This window comes from Vitis riparia, unplaced genomic scaffold (assembly GCF_004353265.1).
Source record: "Vitis riparia cultivar Riparia Gloire de Montpellier isolate 1030 unplaced genomic scaffold, EGFV_Vit.rip_1.0 scaffold644_pilon_pilon, whole genome shotgun sequence".
Taxonomy (NCBI): Eukaryota; Viridiplantae; Streptophyta; class Magnoliopsida; order Vitales; family Vitaceae; genus Vitis; species Vitis riparia.
In genome coordinates this window covers 86,486-108,916 of record NW_023269724.1, presented here as the reverse complement: position 1 = coordinate 108,916, position 22,431 = coordinate 86,486, and the positions used below count along the sequence as shown (strand labels likewise).

The following is a 22,431-nucleotide window of genomic DNA, read 5'->3' as shown; positions in this document are numbered from 1 at the left end:
TTTTTAGGTTGAATAGTATGATGCATTGTCTTATTCAATGGAAATTAATTATCTTTGTCCCATCTAAAAGGGACAAATAGAAAATAAATTGGTCCATGCTTTAAATGGATGAGAATTTTTTTTCAAAGCATCCGATTTTTTTTACGTCTAACCCCACATGCAATCCAAATAAGTCAAAGAAGATAAGTATCGGTGTTGTCAGATAAGATAAATATGATACATGTGTGCTTTGAAATATATAAGAGACATTTCTTTGTCAAAAATCCTTGGTAGGGTTACTAAGTTCTAGGTTATGCAATGTTATTTGTCATGTCACTAGAGAAACATACATGTATGCGTGATTCAAGACGTTGATGTCATTATTCATTAAAGTTGTGTTTGGGTCCCAAAAAATACTAAGGAAAGAAAAAAAATAATCAAGAAAAATGATTTTTTCATTTTGGTTCTCTTATAAAAAATATAAAAGAAAATCAAATATAATTAAAAATAATTAAAAACTTATGTATTTTTTAATATTTTAATATTTATATTAATGAATTAAAATAAATAAAATGAGTTTAAAGTGACAAAAAAAATAATTTATTGGCTTTTAATATATTTTTTTATTTTTCTTCATTTTTTTATTCCTTCTACTTATCTTTGTATTTTCTTTCCCTTACATTTTTCCTCAAATTTTATGGGAACCAAACATAGCCTTAGAGTTTATTGAAATAACTTATACTTACAAAGTATTGACTTAAAAGTTTTGAGTATACGCTACATCCAAATGAAATTGTATATGCACAAAATTAATTGCACGTATCCTTAATCCAAAATGAGTTGTTTTTAGGTTCATCTAAATAAATATGATATATGACTACATTCGTGTTCAATCCAAATTCATCACAAAATAATTTTTGGGTTTTAAGCATGCCTCAAACAATTATTTTACCTAAATTGCATCAAATAATTATTTTTAAGTTTTGGGTATGTCTCCACAACTATTACTTCATACCTAAATAATATGATAAATAACCCGAAAATTATATACATGATAGAAAAAGGAGTTATTTTTAAGAAAGCATGGTAGTAAGAAAAATAAAAAGAAAATTTCATCTACGAGCTATTAATCCAAAAAGAGTCAATTTTAAGTATACTTCGAGAACATTGATTGCATGTATGCTTCACCTAAATATTATGATATACGGCGATAAATTACATTTATGCTCTACCCGAAACAAGGTAATTATTTTCCCTTGGGGCTTTAAAATGTTTATGAATTAATCACCTTTTTTTTTATTATATATTATTTTATATTTTAAATCAACTGGTCATCTATCACTAGAAGATAAATTCAAAACCATGCCACCGGCACTAATAATGGCCAAAGAGCAAGTTTGTAAAAATCATAATGTCTTCTTCTTGGGTTGTCCTTTCTGCCCGGTAAATACCCCTCCCAAGTCCTCCATCTTCACATCACACATTCTCCATTCTTCCTTCCACAATAACCTCTCACAAAAATGGCAGCCAAGCTGCCAACAATCCTTCTCCTTGGAGTCCTTTTGGGAGCCATGCAGGGCTCCACAGTGGCTCAGAGCTGTGGGTGCGCCTCAGGCCTATGTTGCAGCAAGGCTACTGTGGCACCGGCAATGCCTACTGCGGTGACGGTTGCCGAGCAGGTCCTTGTTACTCAAGTGGTGGTTCTTCCGGGGGTGTCTCCGTTGCTGATACCGTGACACAGACGTTTTTTGATGGGATTATTAATCAAGCTGCCGGGAATTGCGAAGGGAAGCATTTCTACACCCGCGCAGCGTTTCTTAGTGCCTTGAATTCGTATACTGGGTTTGGCAAGGATGGTTCCGCCCTTGAATCTAAGCGCTAGATTGCTGCTTTTGAGAATAGTTTCTGAGCAAATATTTATATAAGATTCAATTATTTGAATTTTACAAATACATTCCTCCTCTTAGCAATTTAACAATACATGACCATCATATATAGTACGTTGAAGGCTAAATCATATGATATCGTATATTATATAGGTGGCATCTTAACTTGAATTTGAAGGGTAATGCTACATTTGAGTTAATTTTATGATGAATTCACACATATGTTGCATGGAATTAATATTATTAATTTGTACATGCAGACTTTTGTTACATAAATGAAATAGGTGGTGCCTCTAAGAACTATTGTGATAATAGCAATACCCAATATCCATGCGTGGGTGGGCAGAAATACTATGGCCGTGGACCACTTCAATTAACATGGAACTATTGAAGAGAATTTAAACAGTATAGGATCACATGTAAACATTTAAGCATGTATTGAATGACAAAAAATGAATCGGTTACCTTGGTTTATGTCATAGAAAGCCATTTCTTCCTCCAATGGTATCCAATAAGTTGCTCCAGGTGCATGATGGTAAGAGAATTAGGGTTCAATGAGCTCTTCCCTTTCCTCCCCAAAAATTCAGTCCAAGTGTGTGTGTGCGTGCTCTCCAAGAAGAAGAAATGAGACACCTTCCAAATGCACATATCTCTCTCTCTCTATATATATATGTAAAAAAATTCATGTATATATTACACATTACACACATTATTTGGAACACTTGACTTAATGGGTCAGTCAAGTGAATTAAGGTGAGCCCATAGAAATCAAACAATAATGTGTCCAGTCCCATTATGGACCACAATGAAAAAATTAAATTAACATTGATTTATGACATTATCAAATTGATTATGTAAGTCCATACATAAAAATTCCAACAATTCTCCCACTTGGACTACATAATCAAACATCACAACATATACATAATCATAATCAATGTCCCATAGAATCTCATCAAAAACAAATAATCAAAAAGCAATCATATATGCTTCATTGCTTGATTCATAGGGAAATATACAATAATAGCAATCCTTCCAACCATAGCATAGTATTACAATACCAAAAGTGGCTCCCACTAACTTAATACAACCTAGGCTTCCAACAACCCCATTTGAGATACATGATCCTGAAACACAATTATGGGTAAACCTTTTGTTAATGGATCCGCCAAAATACTTTTTGTGGACATGTGTTCAATATCAATAAGAGACGCTGCTACTTTCTTCTTAACAAAATAGAACTTTACATCAATATGTTTGGAGCGAGAAATACTCCTAGTGTTCTTAGAGAAAGCAACAGCTGCGGAATTATCACAAAATAATTTCAGCGGTTTAGAAATGGAGTCAACAACTCCCAAAGCTGAAATAAAATTCCGCATCCACATAGCATGACAACAAGCCTCATAACATGCCACATACTCTGCCTTCATAGTTGAGGATGCTATAAGTGTTTGCTTGACACTTTTCCAAGATACAACTCCTCCTGCCATCATAAAAATATAGCTTGTAGTGGATTTCTTATCATCTATGCAGCCAGCAAAATCAGCATCACAAAACCCAACTACATCAAGTAAGCTGATGCGCCGATATGTCAACATTAAGTCCTTAGTTCCTTGCAAATACCTAAGGACCTTCTTAGCGGCTTTCCAATATTGACTCATAGGATTGCTCAAGTACCTTCCCAACATACCCACAACAAAATCAATATCAGGGCGTGTACATACTTGAACATACATAAAGCTGTCAACCATAGATGAATAAGGAATGGTTCTCATTTCCTCTCTCTCATCATCATTTTGAGGACATTGAGCCTTTGAAAACTTATCATCTTTCACAATTGGCGCTTTAGTAGATCTACAGTTATGCATATTGAACCTCTTCAATATCTTCTCAATATAGGTTATTTAAGACAATTTAAGCACTCTATTAGCCCTATCACGAAGAATCTTTATGCCCAAAACATAAGAAGCCTCACCAAGATCCTTCATGTCAAAATGGGTTGACAACATGTGCTTTGTCTCAATCAACAAGTCAGAATCATTTGATGCAAGTAGTATATCATCAACATATAAAACAAGAAATATGTAACTACTCCCACTGACCCTCAAATATATGCATCTGTAAACTATATTCTCTTTAAAACCATTTTGGGTGATAATTCTATCAAACTTCAGATACCACTACCTCGAAGCCTGTTTAAGACCATAAATTGACTTATTGAGCTTGCAAACTAAATCTTCCTTTCCAACTTTTGCAAAACTAGTAGGTTGCTCCATATACACGTCCTCATCCAAATCACCATTCAAGAAAGCTGTCTTAACATCCATCTGATGTAGCTCCAAATCAAAATGAGCTACTATGGCCATAATCACTCTAAAAGAGTCCTTAGTCGACACAGGTGAGAAGGTTTCTTTGAAATCAATTCCTTTTCTTTGACTATAACCTTTAACCACAAGTCTAGCTTTATATCTCTCTATTTGCCCGCTAGAATCACGTTTGGTCTTAAAGACCCACTTACACCCAACTAGTTTACAACCATGTGGCAATTCGACCAAGTCCCAAACACCATTCATATACATAGAATTCATTTCATCATCCATGACTTCTTTCCAAGAAGCGAATTGAGGACAATGAATTGCTTCTTGATAAGTGACCGAATCAAAAGCATCATAATCATCATACTCATGCTCCTGCAAATAAATTATGTAATCATTTGAAATAGCCGGCCTACGAACCCTTTGTGATATTCTCAAAGGAACCCCATCAACAATAGTATCATCAACAGGAATGCTAGATTCCACTTGATCACCATGCTCTCCTTGATTAGTGGTTGGCTGTTGGACAATAGGAACATCCACAATTGGAGCATGAGATATAGAAAAAGGAATCACAACATGCTCTTTTCCAAAAGGTATCTCATGAGGCACAAAATTTGGATCAACATTAACTTCATCCTCAAAGTATACAGCCTTGTCTGACTCAATGATCTTGGTGGTATGAGATGGACAATAAAATTTGGAACCGCTTGATCCAATGTAATAACCAACAAAGAAACCACTGATGGTTTTAGGATCAAGTTTCTTTGACTGTGGGTTATAGGGCCTAACATCAGCCTTACATCCCCAAACATGGAAATGATGAAAACTTGGTTTATTTCTTGACCATAGCTCATAAGGTGTCTTAGGCACAGAATTATTGGGCACTTGATTCAAAATATATGCTGTAGTCCTTAAGGCTTCACCCCACAAAAATTCTGGCAAGGAGGAATTAGACAACATGCACCTCACCATATCCAACAATGTGCGATTCCTCCTTTTTACAACCCCATTTTGTTGAGGAGTGCCTGACATCGTATATCTAGCATCAATACCGTATTCCAACAGAAACTTAGCGAATGGTCTAGGATTCCGTCCAGTCTCATCATATCTCCCATAATACTCACCACCTCTATCATAGTTCATAGCTTTAATGGGCTTTCCCAACTGCAACTCCACCTTAGCCTTAAAGGCTTTAAACACATTTAGGGAGTCAGATTTCTCACAGATTAGTTCAACATAACCATATATAGAGAAATCATCAATAAAAGTGATGAAATATTTATAACCCCCTAACGGAGTTGGTGTCATGGGACCACATATATATGTGTGGATCAAGTCTAAAGTACTTTCACACCTATCAATCTTCTCTTTTCTAGTCTTAGCTGTCATATTCCCCTTTAAGTAAACAACACAAGTCTCAAAGTCTGAGAAATCAAGATTAGAAAGCACACCATCTTTAACCAATCTCTCTAATCTTTGCCTAGAAATATTACCTAGGTGTTTGCGCCACAACATGGAAGAGCTGAAATTCATTCTAGCACACTTGCAACCAACAACAGAATTAACAGAAGATGAATCACATAAAGGACCATGATGCAAATTGAGACTATAAAGATTGCCAAATAAAACAACATTGCCAATTAGAACCGAGTTGCTAAAAATGTCCACTTTTCCTCCTCTAAAGTGGAAAGTGTAACCTTGTCTATCCAAAATAGATACAGAAATCAGATTCCTCTTAAGTGAGGGTATGAAAGCCACATTGTTTAACAACAAAAAACTTTATGTGATCAACCTTAGCTTTATCATGCCAAAAATTCTACTTTCATTTTGCTTTCATCACCCTATACACACATTCTTCATGCTTTGACGACCTCCTTTTGTTTGTCATCTCCTACAAAGAATTAGTGACATGAATAGTGGCACCAGTATCTAACTACCAAGAATTAGCATGAACATTAACAATATTAGTCTCAATCATGTTTGCATTCAAATTAACCATAACCACAATTTCACCTTTCTTTTTCTTCTCTAGCCAATTTTTAAACTTGAAGCAATCAGCCTGCTTGTGGCAAAAGTTGCACTTCCCCTTGAATTTCTTACTCTTTGCAGCATTAGAAGAAGCAGATGCATTGGAGGTACCTTGATTCGAATTCCTTTTCCTCTTGAACTGCTTAAAGCCTCCAAAATTCTTGTGTGGAGGTTTTTTCTTCATATTACTGACTTGGTCAGTTACAAGAGTAAGGGAGTGAGTCTCATTTTTCTTCAGTGAGACTTCATGTTGCACCACAATGGACATCAACTCCTCCAGAGTCCATTCTTCTTCAAGGCATTATAAGTCAACTTCACCGCATCAAAGGAAACAGGAAGAGACTCAAGTATCAACCATTTCAAGAATTTCTCGCTCAACTCTACTTTCATCTCATTTGCCTTGTTGAAGTAGTGCTTTAACTTGATGATGTGATCTCTAACCTCACATACTCCATCATACATAGTGGTTGTGAGAAGCTTCAAATAAGTTGTCATTTTTGCCTTATCAATCTTGGTATAATTTGTCTTCACGTATTCCAAGAAATCTTTGGCCATTTCTGTCTTTGGCACACATTCTTTGATAGATTTATCCATAGTGTATTTCATCATCATCAGACAACTCCTATTGGAGTGCTCCCATCTTTCATAAAATGATATTTCATCTGCAAAGCTCACATCAGTGGGCCTACTTGGCTCATCAACCCTCAAAGCCAAGTCCAGATTGTGTAGAGCCATATGCGCATTGAAAGACTCAAACCATTCTTCAAAATTATTTCCAGTAAGAGGTTTGATGGCAAACAATTGCAGAGTAATATCAGGATTGCTAGTAGCTGGAAAATAGCAAAATTCAACAATATGCATGTTATTACAATATCATGCATTTGCTAGTTTCCAGAATTTCTCAATTTAGCAATAGCTTGGGATTTTGAAAATTCCACGGCGGTAAGGACAACTAATTAAATATCACAACCAAGATATACTAATTTTATTACCGAAAGGGCAAAGAAAATTAGTACGGTTCATAATATAGAATTAATTTCCTTCACCAAGCTAAGCATCCTACCAAGTATTATTATCATCGATAGGACAATTACTATACCCGTATGGATCTTAGTAATCACAATAATAAAGCAACTAAAAATGGGAGTTAAAATATCTTAACAAAGACAATTTTACATGTATAGGATCACGATAGGCAACCACATATATGTTCACTATTGTCATGATAAACTGAAATATTTAATTTGCGCAACTTGACACACGTAGAATTGCGATAGGCAATCACACAAGTGTTATTTATTGCCACAATAAATTTGAATATTTAACAAAAATGACCTTGGACAACATTATTGGTATAAGATAAAACTTATACCATAAAAAACAATAATAACAATAATTGTTCCAATAAAGTCAAATTTAACAAATGCATAATAATTCTAACATATGCATTATCAATCCAAGAATACCAAGGCAACAAAAAATAATAATAATAATAATAATAATAATTTTTTTTAATGACGTCATGATGACGTCAGTAGGGGTCTGTTCATCTTCTTCTTTAGCTGAACACGCCTTGGTTCTGGAGAAGAAAGAAAGAAAAAAAATTTCTGCCCAAAATTTTGCGCATTTTTCGACAAAAACACTTAGATTTCCATCCTCAAATATCAATCCTTCAATCTAAACCCAAAAACACACAAAAAAAAAATGCATAATAGGAAGAACAAAAATAAACCCTAATTTTCGAAATCTCATCAAATGAGCTCCAAAAACCATAAAAATGATGGGTTTTGTTACAAACAATATTCGCTACAAGTCTCCAACCTTAATTAGGCTTGAAAACCAAGAAAAAACACCAAACGAAAAAAAACCCAAAAAAAATGGCTTCCATAACCAGAAAACGAGAAACCAAAAAAAAAAAAAAACCCAAAATTGCAACTCAAATGTAATCCATGCTAGCTCTGATACCAATTGAAGAGAATTTAAACAACATAGGATCACATGTAAACATTTAAACATGCATTGAACGACAAAAAATGAACCGATTGCCTTGGTTTATGCCATGGAAAGCTATTTCTTCCTCCACTGGTATCCAAGAAGCTGCTCTAGGTGCGTGATGGTACAAGAATTAGGGTTCAATGAACTCTTCCCTTTCCTCCCCAAAAATTCAATCCAAGTGTGTGTGTGCATGCAGTGCGTGCTCTCCAAGAAGAAGAAAGGAGACACCTTCCAAATGCACATATCTTTCTCTCTCTCTCTCTCTCTCTCTCTATATATATATATATATATATATATATATATATTACACATTACACATTACACATTATTTGGAACACTTGACTTAATGGGCTAGTCAAGTGAATTAGAGTGAGCCCATAGAAATTAAGCAATAATGTGTCCAACCCTATTATGGACCACAATGCAAAAATTAAATTAACACTAATCTATGACATTATCAAATTGATTATGTAAGTCTATACATAAAAATTCCAACAACTATAACTATAGCCTTGCCGGAAAAAACAATGGGTTTGATGGCTTGAGAAACCCTGCTATTGTTGCAACTGACGTAGTTGCTTCATTCAAGACTTCGTTATGGTATTGGATGACCAATGTTCACTCTGTCATAGGCCAAGGTTTTGGTGCTACAATTCGAGTCATCAATGGTGCTATTGAATGTAATGGTGGAAACACGGGTGCAGTTAATGCACGACCCAAGTATTATAAGGATTACTGCAGTCAACTCGGCATTTCGCCCGATGAGAACCTCACTTGCTAAGGCAGACAATAATATAACAACCCTAGCCAAGTTATATGAGTATATGTGAGCTACGAGGAAAATAAGAAAAATGCGTATCAAATCCTATTTAGGGTTTTCCCATGGAGTCTCTGAAGTAACTTTGAGAACATGAACATGATTTTTTGTCCTAAAATCAGTTGTAATGTTCTTCCATCAATGAATAAAAGTTAAATAGTTTATTAGTATTAAAAGCTTTATATTATTCATTTATATAATTTATCAATATAAAAGCTTTGGACTTTTATGATAATAGAGATACAAATTTGTGAATTTAATTAAGACTTATGTAAAGTATACTAATTGTAACACAAAAAGGAGAAAAGACAATAAAAGAATAAGAGAATAAGAATATATAGATTAATGTATAAAATTTTAGACAAGAAAATCACGAATAGAGGAGAAGGAAATTCATGAAAGTTAATAACAAAATAGATCCATACCATGCGGGTGGAGCCCTTAGATCAATGGTAGGCCATGGGATCAGACCCGCAAACTTTTCGAGTTAGAACTTTTCGAGTTAGAACAAATATAAAATTTAGGTACCAAACTCTTAACACTAATAATACAGAGAAATCTACCACCGCAAGAATAACACAACAAAAAGAAAAAAAGAAAAAAATGGTAGGGTGGCTAGTAATTTACTATTGAAATTAGTGCTCTAATGCTACCCACTCATTTATGGGGTATTATTGCATATAGGAAATTGCCTTGTCGGTTAATGAATAAGGTAGGAGTAGTGTGTTTAATGACATGTAAGGTAGGGAGAATAATGTGAGTAGTGGGTGTGGGTTGGGTTGTGGATATGGAATTGGTGGTCGGTAAAATTTAATAATATTTAATATTTAATGATTTAAAATGACATTAAATTAAGGGTTAAACTCAGGTACTAACCACACTGTGTTATATGATGTGATTGCATCAAAATATAAGAATATAAAAAGTTTAGGACTCTTTTTTAATTGATCAATTATTATTTTTAAGAGAATTTTATATAATTTTGTTACTAATAAAAAATCAATAAATTAAGATAAAAATAAATTGAATATACTATATATAATATTTATCAAAATTTAATAAATTTTTTAGAAAACACAAAACTCAATTATCTTTATTATTGAATTATATTGGTAAGAAGGAGAATAGAAAATTGAAAATTTTTTGTACCTTAATAACGTTGAAGATGAATTTTATTTTTGCGGCGAGTTGAAAGTCTCATTGATTTAAGATAACATTCTTTTTAATTTATTTTATACCAAGAAAACTATTATGTTAATTGTTAAATAATAATAAACTTATGTATTTATTTTATACATATTTTTCATATATTTAAATTTCGCTTACATTTTTTATACTTGATCATGTATATTTTTCATACTTAAAACATAAATTTCATATCTCAGTATCATTGTTATATTTTTTGTATCTTAATTACAGCCTTTTGTGCCTTAATAATATATTCATTTATTTATTTATACTTTGATCACATTTTTAATACCTACCTTAGTACGATTTTATATATCTTAATTAGTACCCTATCTCCCATTTTTCTTTTAATCTTAATATCTCAGTCTATCTTAATCATGTTCTTTGCACGTTCTTTGCACCTTGATCATATTTTTGTACCTGATTAATTATTTGTACTTAGGTTATATTTTTCATATCTTAATACTTTAGCACATATTTTATACCAAGAAAACTATTATGTTAATTGTTAAATAATAATAAACTTATGTATTTATTTTATACATATTTTTCACATATTTAAATTTCGCTTACATTTTTTATACTTGATCATGTATATTTTTCATACTTAAAACATAAATTTCATATCTCAGTATCATTGTTATATTTTTTGTATCTTAATTACAGCTTTTTGTGCCTTAATAATATATTCATTTATTTATTTATACTTTGATCACATTTTTAATACCTACCTTAGTAAGATTTTATATATCTTAATTAGTACCCTATCTCCCATTTTTCTTTTAATCATAATATCTCAATCTATCTTAATCATGTTCTTTGCACCTTGATCATATTTTTATACCTGATTAATTATTTGTAATTAGGTTATATTTTTCATATCTTAATACTTTAGCACATATTTTATACTCAATCATATATATATTTTTTATTTGCATTTTAATACCTCACATAATTACTCTATACCTATGTGATATTTTTTTGTACCTTAATACCTTAATACCTTGATCACATTCTTTATACTTAGGTTATATCTATTGTACATTAACATCTTAATCACATTTTTGTACTTAAATAAGTTGTATATTTTGTGTCTTAGTCATATTTTTTTATAACTTGTGACATTTTATACCTTAATATCTTAGTTATATTTTTCATAGTAAGAAAACATATGTATATAATACAATCATGGTATCTGTAGGCATACTTTCTAAATGACGATTGACAGGTACAATATTGCATGCAACACTTTATGGTATCAAGTCCTCATCAATGGAGAGCTAGGTTGGGAGATTGGGATTTGAGAGGTAGAAGACGCATGGGTATTTTCAATTTTGTAGAGTTGAGGATCATCTAGGATTAAGGTCCACAAATATATAGTAGAGGAGGTTGGCATAGAGTATACTTTTATAATAAAATCTCGAGAAAAAACGAGAATAGGTAATAAGGAAAAAATAAAAAAACAAATAGATTTATGTGGAAAACCCTATATGGAAAAAATCATGGGTAGAGAAGAAGAAAATCCACTATATCAAAAAATTGGTATAAGGAGAGATTTAAGTGGTTACTACATAGGCTTGATCCTTCCGCTACCACCACAAACCCTAAAAAAAATCTCATAATTTTACTTTCACTATATATGTCTCATCGCGAGCTTTTTGAGTTAGACCAAATAGAATTCGATTCACCAAACTCAAACAATCTCAATTAATAAATGTTTGATAAATTAATAATTTTGCTTAAATAATAAGATTTTATGATCTCAAATGGAGTTAATATACTAAATTAACAACTCTATTTTGAAATCTTAGTTCGCATGGGGCCATGAATTGAAAGCCCTTGCCGCGACCCGGCGTCGTGGGGCTGCTTGTGATGCCGTGTTGTGGAGGATGTGGTGCCATAAATTGACTCCTAAAAGAAGTTCAAGAACTAACCTTCTTAATCAAATGATTAGATGAATATTAATTTTTTTTTTATGACTCCAAAAATTCCATACCAAACTTCAGTTCAATCTCCACAAAGAATACATTCATCTTCATAAGTAAACATATCAAGCAAATTAAGACTCGTCTTCCATACGGCATGTTAGAAAATAAATTTTATTATTATTCTAATTTAATGTTAATTTCTGGGTATGATGAGCTTATTCTTGTCATTATCTGTTAAATTCAAATTTAATGACTTATTCTTGTCATTACCTGTTAAATTCAAATTTAACGACTCTAACTGAATTAGCAACGAGTCTTGACTTGATTTTATCTAGTCACTTTTTTTTCCATCAATTTTGGCTGATTTCAATCCAAGTTTGTCCCACATTTTTGTGTAGAATGGTATGCAACCATAGTAAGGAAATGATGAGTTGATCCTTGTCTTGGATGGGAGTGGCAAAAATTTTCAAACCCTGCATATGATCGTTTTGCATCCAACCCCACATCCCAATTGAGCCAAAGAAGATATCAGTGAAGGCCAAAAACAAGTTTCCTCTCACACGTCATTTGATTGCAATTTTTTCCCATGTCTGACAAACATTTCTTCATCCAACTTCTTTAATTACTAGGGTTTCTAAATTCAAAGTTAGGCAATATCATTTGTTATGTATGTGGAGAAACATGCATATGTTTCTATTAGATAACCCAAAAAATCAGGACATTGATACAATGTACATTATATCTATGAATTTGAAGCCTTCCGTTTTTCCACACTCCTCCATTCAGTCAATTGCATGTTGCAATTGAATTTGAAAAAAACACTAACATCTTGTACTAGAACTCTCCTACCTGCCCTATAAATACCTCTCCGAGACAAGCATATTTTTCATCTTCACCTCACATATTCTCCCTTCTTTCTTCCACAAAACATCTCCCAAAAATGGCAGCCAAGCTACTAACAATCCTTCTTGTTGGGGCCCTTTGCGGAGCTGCAGTGGCTCAGAACTGTGGGTGTGCCTCAGACCAATGTTGCAGTAAGTTCGGGTACTGTGGCACCGGCAATGACTACTGTGGTAACACTTGCCAATCGGGTCCTTGTTATTCAAGTGGCGGCAATGGTTCTTCCGGTGGGGGCAGCTCGGTTGCTGATATTGTGACACAGGCATTTTTCGATGGGATAATTAATCAAGCTGCTTCGAGTTGTGCTGGGAAGAATTTCTACACCCGTGCAGCGTTTCTTAATGCCTCGAATTCGTATTCTCAGTTCGGCAACGATGGTTCTGCCAATGGTACTAAGCGCGAGATTGCAGCTTTCTTTGCCCATGTCACACACGAGACTGGACGTAAGGTTTTCTTTGTCTAATACTTAATTTATAAAGTCTTAAATTCCAACTATTTATTTATTTTTATTATCCATGGATATATGTGCGTACCCTCTTTCTAGTCTTATGTACAATACAAAATATTTTTTATATTTTTAATTATTTGTAAAAATACTCTATAAAAAAAAAAATCCGAAAATACTTTAAATTTTTTAGAACAAATTCTCAAAAAATGTTTTCAGTCTAGTATTGTTTTTAAAATGGAAAAACTTTTATTTAAACTTTTATCTGTTAGTAAAATATTTCACATACATGTAAACTTAACTTGTTAATAATTTGTGCATGCATGCAGACTTTTGTTATATTGAAGAAATCGATGGTGCCTCTCATGACTATTGTGATTCAAACAATACCCAATATCCATGTGCGGCCGGGCAGAAGTACTTTGGCCGTGGACCACTCCAACTAACATGGAACTACAACTATGGTGCTGCTGGAAACAGCATTGGATTTGATGGTTTGGGCAACCCTGGAATTGTTGCAACTGACGTGCTTATTTCATTCAAGACTGCATTGTGGTTTTGGATGAACAATGTTCACTCTGTCTTAGACCAAGGTTTTGGAGCCACGATTCGAGCCATCAATGGTGCTGTCGAATGTAATGGTGGAAACACGCCTGCTGTTAATGCACGCGTCGGGTATTACAAGGACTACTGTAGTCAGCTCGGGGTTTCACCTGGTGACAACCTCACTTGCTAATAAGTTTTATGTATACAAACTCCAACTGAGTTATATATATGGAGGGTATACGTAAACCATGAGAAGAATAAAGAGTTACGTGGTATGAGACCCTTAGTAGGGCTTTTGCCATATTATGCTGCGTGTAGTCTTTGAAGTACTTTTGACAACATGACAAATGATTTTTATTGTGAAATCATATTGTTATAATGTCCTTCCGTTAATGAATAAAAGTTATATTGTTTAATACTATTGAAAGGTTTGGATCTATGTGATAATAAAGACACAAATTTGTGTTTTTAATTAAGATATAATACCAAAGTCCTCATAAAATTCATGTTCTTCTATTTTTTATTTCTTAAAAGTTTTGGGAGACAAGGAATTTAGGAGAGAGAGAGAGAGAGAGATTTAAGGATATTTAGATACCAACCATTTGGCTTTTTAAGTTAGGAATGAAGTATTTTTGTAAAAGAAAAGTTTAGTGTGATTGAGATTTGTATTTTCTTAGGATAAGTCTATCCTTTGAAAAAAATGAATTATTCTAAGTTACAACTATTAAGAATATATTTGGTAGTATTTTTATTTGAAATATTTTTTACGTTTAGTTTTTAAAAAATATAAGCGAAAGAAAATAGAAAAGAAAAATAAAATAAAAGAAAAAGTGAAGAGAAAAATGTCAATCAAGAGTGAATAGTACTTATATAGCATGAATTGGGTGATTATAGATAATATTAAAATCAATCCTCAATTTAGTATGAGACTCTATTTGTCTAACTCTTGTAAATGGTGTTTGTCTATTTGAGTGGTGAGCTCCTTTTAACTACATAAATGCATTTTAAAATCATGAAAACTTATTAGATTTATAATTATTACAATGCCACCAACCTATCATCAATATTATGTATGGCTAGAAAAAATCACAACAGATGCAACTTGATTTAGCTATCTTAGGACTACAATTATGCCCTATCATAGAAGACATTAGGTTTGAATGCTTAAACAATTCTAAAACTATGTTTGACGACCTAATTGTATTGTTTAAGACCACACTATGGATTTTAAAAGAAAAATGTCCACGATATTGTTGGTCAAGACTATTTAGCAACTATTCAATAAATCACTAGCTCTAGAGCTCAATATATTGCCCACCTCATTGGGTTTCCAAGTATATTGTCATCAACTTGGTGTTTGTACGTACTTGTAATGATCTCCACTTGTTAGGCAACTCAAGCTCTCTATTTAATTACTTATTTTCAACATGTAAGTATAAGGAAGTACAACGTGTACTAAACATATATCAAGACCACTAATACTTATGCTATGGTTATAATATACATTAAGTTAAATAAAAAAGAATGAGTATTGGGATAATTTCATTCACCTTTCCTAAAGTTTGGGCTATACACACTTTCCTAAATTTAGTCAAAAACTTCTCTTACTTTGAGTAAATGGGAAGACGGATGAAGTTAACTATTGTATTCAACTACACTGCATGTTCTTGGACAAACAAAGTTCATATACCAAACATAAACATTGAACAAACAAAGTTCATATACCAAACATAAACATTGATTGTAAGAATTTCAATTTTTGACCTCAGTGCCAGCTCTCTTTTTCATACACCAAAATTCACTCTAATATTGACAAATACACGTACGTTCACCCACAAGTCAAAAACCGCGTGGAATATTCAAAAAGTGAATTTACAGCGATGAACTTCCATGAATTTTCTTCTAAGACCCCACCACGTTCTCAACCTTATCTCCAAAACCTCACATGCCCCCTCTCAGTCTCTTGATATGGTTGCCAGGCTGGTAGCAACCCTTCTTGTTGGGGTCCTCGCCGGAGCCCTCCCGTCAGCGGTGCTGTCTCAGGACTGCGGTTGCGGGGCGGGTGTGTGTTGCAGTAGATTTGGGTACTGTGGGACGGGCAAGGAGTACTGTGGCACCGGGTGCCAGGCGGGGCCTTGCGATTCGTCTTCGTCCTCATCTGGTGGGGGTGTTTCTGTGTCTGATATTGTGACCAAGGATTTCTTCAATGGAATTCTTGATCAAGCTAGTGAGACATGCCCCGGGAGGAGCTTCTACACGCGCAGCGCCTTCCTAGATGCCGTAGATTCGTACCCGGAGTTCGGCCAGGGCGGTTCTGCGGTCGACTCTAAGCGGGAGATCGCTGCTTTCTTCGCTCACATCACCCACGAGACTGGACGTAAGCCTTAGATTCCAATTATTTGAAATTTGTTAAACCAAAATTTTCAATCCGATCAAAATACTACCTCCCAAGGATCTAAATAAAAATAATTTATAAATTTGAAATAAAATTAACAACCAAACACAATATATCTTTAATAAAATTTATTGAATATATTCTTATATTTTTTCCTATATATTTATTTTTCATTCTTGTAGTGCATGTAATTTTTTTTTTTTTTTATTACATTTTTTTTTACAGAATTAAATATTTGGTAATTTAATTTGATGTTTTATTAAATAATTTTTTGGTGGCACGATTCTTTTCACTTTCAATTTGAAAATTTTAAATATTTTATTTTTGAGTTAATTAAATGATGACTAATTTACAACTAAAATAATAAAATTATATTAAATTGTGTGTTATTTAATTATTTATATTGGGGGAGTCTATGTTTAATTTTAGACTTATTTCTTAGTTGATCGATTTTATACTTGGTTGACTGAACATGTAAGAGGACTTAATTGCAAGCTTTGGAATTCCTCTTTGTAATTCTACTTGTCTTTTTTAACATAAAAAACATAATAGCTCCATGGACATTTAGATTTTCTTATTAAGGAGAACCTAAATTTCATTTTGGCAATACTTTAGTAATTCTTGATTCATATGAATATCTTTTTCCTTAAAGTCTAGGTTATAGGGTAATTTTACCTCATGCTTACTCCTATGCCAAAATGCATTAGAAAATTTTGAACAAACTTCTTTAATCAATTTCTCTTTTCATCTTTGGATGGATTCTTAAGTTTTCTTAATATTTAATTGATTCTCAGTTCTCTTATAACTGACTTCTTGGATTAAGAAGTTAATATAGTTATCCTTAATTAACCTCAATTCTTTTGGAAATAGCCATAGATCTTAATTAATTTAGATTTCTTTCATATGGGGAATAAGCAAATTAAAAAAGAATCTCCTTGTTTAGGATATTCTTATACCTTTGGTTATCTACTCTGGTGATAGGGTGGATGGTATTTGAAAAAGATGTCTAGAATAATTTCTTCTATGAGTCTTGTACCAAAATAAAGGATTGTTGGATGCATATCCCTTGATTACAAATATATATTTTAGAAAATTTGTAATTAATCTTAAGTCAGACTCTATTAGCACCATAAATAACTTCTTTTGTTTTTTCATAATATTTTGTAGGAACTAATCCTTTTTGTAGGCAAGTCAAGGTGCTACTCTCAAATCTATTAGAGCAACAATCTTAATGGTGAATTCATTATTAATGACAATTGTTTAGGAAACATTCCATTTTTGGAAGATTACTCTGTTTATAGGACCGGGATATGAATCAATTAATTCTTCATTGTCCTTGGATATTTCTGGTATATCTTATTTCTTAAGATTTGTTTTATTTGTTTTTGGAGGTCTTTTAAACCTATATTAGTATATTATCTTAATTCTTGAATTTCCAAATTTGAACCGTCTTAGTTCTTCTTGAAGATCTTTAATGATTAGTTCTTTAAAAATATTATGACTAAACTTCGTTAAAATTTCATCTAGATTGAAAATAACATCCATGAATGACAAAAGTTCTCGCTGTGAATAAGGAAAACATTATACCGAACCCTTTAGTAATCCCAGTAACTTAAATGGTTAAGAGAATTCTCTTGGGGTGTTAGGATTTGCTCCCGACTAAGAGACTGAGGATCTTAAGGATATAATAAGTGGAGTATCCAAACTCCTAGTTATCAAATTTATCTAGGTGATGCTCAATCATGAGATAAATTCATAAAATTCCTGAGTTTTAGAGAGTTCACTGGAGAGATAATGAAAAATTTTATGGAAGGTTTTCTTAACGATATCTTTTGGATCTTTTTTTAAAAAATTACCTCTCAATAACTATAATAGGTTGTTTGAGATCCTTATGCTTTATCAATGGTTCTATTTGTTTCCATGTCTTATAAAAAACTGTAACATATATATGTATTTTTTTATGTAGACTTTTGTGATATTGAGGAGATATATGGTGCTTCTGCGGACTATTGTGATGAGAGCAACACAAAGTACCCTTGTGTGTCTGGGAAACGTTACTATGGGCGTGGACCAATTCAAATATCATGGAACTACAACTATGGGCCAGCTGGAGAAAGCATAGGATTTGATGGTTTGAACAATCCTGAAATCGTGGCTAATGACTCAGTTGTTTCATTTAAAACAGCCTTATGGTTTTGGATGAATAATGTGCACTCTGTTGTAGACCAAGGGTTTGGAGCGACGATCAAGGCCATCAATGTTATTGAATGTTCTGGAGGAAGAAATGATGCAGCCAAAGCACGGGTGAGCTACTATCAAGAGTATTGTAACCAGCTTGGTGTTTCAACTAGTGACAATAGCTACAACAAAGTTCACATTTTTTAGTTGTAACACCTTAGTTCAAAGCTTACGTAATTTCCTAATTTAATCTAAAGACATAAAACGTTGGGCAATTTGAATATAGTAGAGTTTTAAAATTGGTTTGGGCACGAGAGAGAGAGATTATGTAAGTAGATTGAATGAATTTTAAAAGGTTGGAAATCATGTCTTGTCATTAGAAAGCATTGAATAAAAGTGTTTTTTTCTTTTCTTTTCTTTTGAGATAATGTTTGGTTGCCCTGATGGAAATAAATGCAAGCTTGGTGCTACCGGTAAGAAGCGAAATTGAAAATAGAATAATAATAATACTAAATAAAATTAGCAGACTTTTGAGAGATTTAGTTTAAATAAATAAGTAAAATAAATAGATTCTTAGACAGATTTGGGAATAGAGTTGTATAAAAATTAGGAATTGAATAATTAAAGTGATATTGGCTAGAAAGAATATTAAGGATAATAATATCATCACACAATATTATTAGGAATGTAAAATTATAAACAATATTAAATTGAAATTTTAGATAAATACCAAAAATTAATAATTATTTTGGTGTTGATTCAACTAAAAAAAAGTGATATTAACTACGCAATAATTTGTATATATATATATATATTCATATGTTTTTAAAAGTATTAAAATGGTTTAATTTCCTTAAGATGGATTAAGTAATATATTTTCGAAACTGTATTATGATTTATTCCTTAATTTATAAAATATATTAGAAGTGTTATAGGATTTATTTGATCGTTATACAAGTCAAATTGACTTTTTATTTTATTATAATTATTTTAAAACTATGGTTATTGGTTTTGGTTAATGGGAAATAAGTTGTGGACTTTTATAATCCTTGGTGGAAGTAATAATGCAGTTCAACCCTAATTAGTAAAGAAGTTATTAGCCTTTAATATACTGTCGATCGGAAATTTTTTTGACTAAATAAGAGAAATAATTGAGACTAGTCACCTGCTATAGGTTTCAATATTTGGGTATAGTGAAAAATTAGTAGATGAAAGCAAAATATTTATTTATGTAATTATTTTGTATATAAACAAATTATACAAAGTGCATCATATTATTAATGTTAAAATTGAATGGAAAAAAAATTATGTTACTCACTAGTGCCTAGTTTTTCAAAGAAAGTGAACTTTGTTATGAAACTAAACAAGTCTAATTATTAGATGATTTCAGTAAAGACAAAAAAAAAAATTACTTTTTAAAAGAAGGTTAACGTAGAGGATTCAAGTATTATATTATATTGAATTATAATAACCAACGATATTTTCAAAATATAATTAGAGTAAATTTTCTTAATTCTTATAGTTGTTTAATTCCCTTTAAATCATAAATTTCATAACTTCAAAATATTAAAATTTCAACCTTAATTTAAGTACTTAAATATAACTAGAAAATCAAGGTACATGGTTAATTTAACTTAAAGCGAATAATTTAGAGGATACTTGGCACACCTATAGTGTATAAAAGATTTTAAGGTCCATCTTGTTATTCTTGTATCGTATAGGAGTATTTGTTATACTCCATGAAAAGAAGGAAATCAAAGGAGTAAATTCATAAATATGTAAACTAAATGCAAGAAAATTCATAATTTCTCCTATTCTTCTCTTATTCTTCTTCCTTTTGGTGGTGAGGCTTCAAAGATGTGTTGAAGGAGAGCAAAGGTTAGGTGTTTCCAAGTTCTATCATATGAATAATCTTGTAGCAAAAAAATTGTTTGTATTTCTTTTAAGAATTTAATTTAATCTTCTTTCATAGCTTAATTATTCTTTTTGTCCTTAATTAGCATGATTTGAGGCAATGACAGAGCCAACAAATGGCTTGAGGGGAGGCAACATGTAACTCTTTATTTCAGGGGACAATAACAAAGAAATTCATCTTTTATCTATTAGAAGGGGTTCAAATCCCCCACAAGGCATTTTTTTCACAAAAAGAAAAAAAAAAGAAAAAAAAAAGTGCATGTGATAAAGTTTTATAATTTCAACCATTTTATTTGAATTTCATGAAATATTTGGTTAATTGCTAAGAGAGTGAACGAAAACCGTACATTTTTCATTAATAATGTCCCTAATATTGTAAGTTAAGGTTTTTTTAGTAAACCATTCAATGCATTACTAGCTCTAGAACTCGATATATTGCCAATGTCATTGGGTTTTACAAGGATATTGTCATCAATTTGATCGATGTTTCTACTAGTAATGATCTCACTTGGCAAGACACTCAAGCTTAGTAATTAAGTACTTGTTTTCAATATGTAAACAAAAGGTAGTAAAAGCATGTACTAAACATATATCAAGTTGACTAGTGCTTAAGCTAATAGCTTAAGCAGAAACAAAATTCGAACATTATAAGATCTATGGATATATTGTGGTACATATATCAAGTTAAATAAGCAAAAAAATGATTATTAGTAATTTGATTAGAATGATTATGATTAAAGTCAAATATGTATAAGAACTAGTATTGGGTGAAGTCCAGTACCCTATATCATGAGGGTTCCTTTCTTAATGGACTAGTTAGGCTAGGATTGTTTCTTGAAAAGTACTAAATAAGGAATGAAAATTGCTAAGAAAAATGATTTTCTAAGTTTGATTTTACCATAAAAAAATATAGAAGAAAGTTATACATAATTAAAATTAATAAGAAACTTGTGTATTTTAAAATTACTTAATCTTTACATAAATGAGCTAAATAAGTGAAATAAGTATAAATAGAATATAAAAATAATTTAACTTGACTCTAAATCTTTTTTTACTTTTATTTTTTATTTTTTATATTTTCTTTCCTTTGTACTTTTCTTATGTTAAGATGTGTAAAACCTAATTATTATCTTGACGGTAATAGCCCTAACAGATTGACCATACGTAAAGACAACATGCAGGTTAACCTTCAGATAAGGCTGACATGGACCATCCCCTTTCTTGGGGTTGAAGCCCCTTGACAAAATTTTTTATCTAAGAGTATTTTAAGTTGGGGTATTTTAGGGAATTTACATGTATAATTTTGGTTATTCTAATTATATTACATTTAAGACAACCAACTTGGTTAGATAAGTGTATTGAGAGAGATAGATGAACACATGACTAAAATCTAGAGGATGTAAGGGGTTTTGTGATTCTCTTGTAATCTCCATTTCATCCTAGCTAAGGAAAATCTATAATAGTTGCACATGGACATAATTCTCACTATTGAAAAAATTAAACCACACAGGATCTCATGTAGACATTAAAGTATACAGTAAAATTGGGAATTGATGAAAAATTGACTTTGATTAATCCCATGGAAAGCCATTTTGTGATGCACTGATGTCCAAGACTACAATCAGTTCGTGATGGAGTGAAAACCCGGGTTTAATTGACTCTTCCCTTTCAACACCCAAAACAATCTGTGTGTATTCAGAAGAGTTCGTTTGTGCAGTATGTGCTATTCTCAGCTCCAAGAGAAAACATAACATAATAGAACAACAACCTGCCTTTTTCCCTTATATATACATATATACCACATATCACACACAATTTGGACCACTTGACTTAATGGGTTAGTCAAGTGAATTAGAGTGAGCCCATAAAAATCAAGCAATAAAGTGTCCAACCCTATTATGGACCACAATGCAA

General features: G+C 32.1%; 2 protein-coding genes and 1 pseudogene across 2 annotated transcripts; all 3 read left to right on the top strand.

Moving 5' to 3' along the window:
- The first annotated feature begins 1,499 nt into the window (after nucleotides 1-1,499).
- LOC117910199 lies at nucleotides 1,500-8,987 on the top strand (annotated as a pseudogene).
- Nucleotides 8,988-13,049: 4,062 nt separating this feature from the next.
- Nucleotides 13,050-14,452, top strand: LOC117910192 (chitinase 5-like). Its single transcript, XM_034824251.1, has 2 exons — nucleotides 13,050-13,482; nucleotides 13,814-14,452. The coding sequence occupies exons 1-2, from the start codon at nucleotides 13,080-13,082 to the stop codon at nucleotides 14,218-14,220; spliced, it is 810 nt and encodes a 269-aa protein (XP_034680142.1). The 5' UTR covers nucleotides 13,050-13,079; the 3' UTR covers nucleotides 14,221-14,452.
- Nucleotides 14,453-15,978: 1,526 nt separating this feature from the next.
- Nucleotides 15,979-19,020, top strand: LOC117910186 (endochitinase PR4-like). Its single transcript, XM_034824246.1, has 2 exons — nucleotides 15,979-16,407; nucleotides 18,392-19,020. Exons 1-2 carry the CDS (start codon nucleotides 15,999-16,001, stop codon nucleotides 18,808-18,810), a joined length of 828 nt encoding a protein of 275 aa, XP_034680137.1. The 5' UTR covers nucleotides 15,979-15,998; the 3' UTR covers nucleotides 18,811-19,020.
- The last annotated feature ends 3,411 nt before the right edge of the window (nucleotides 19,021-22,431 follow it).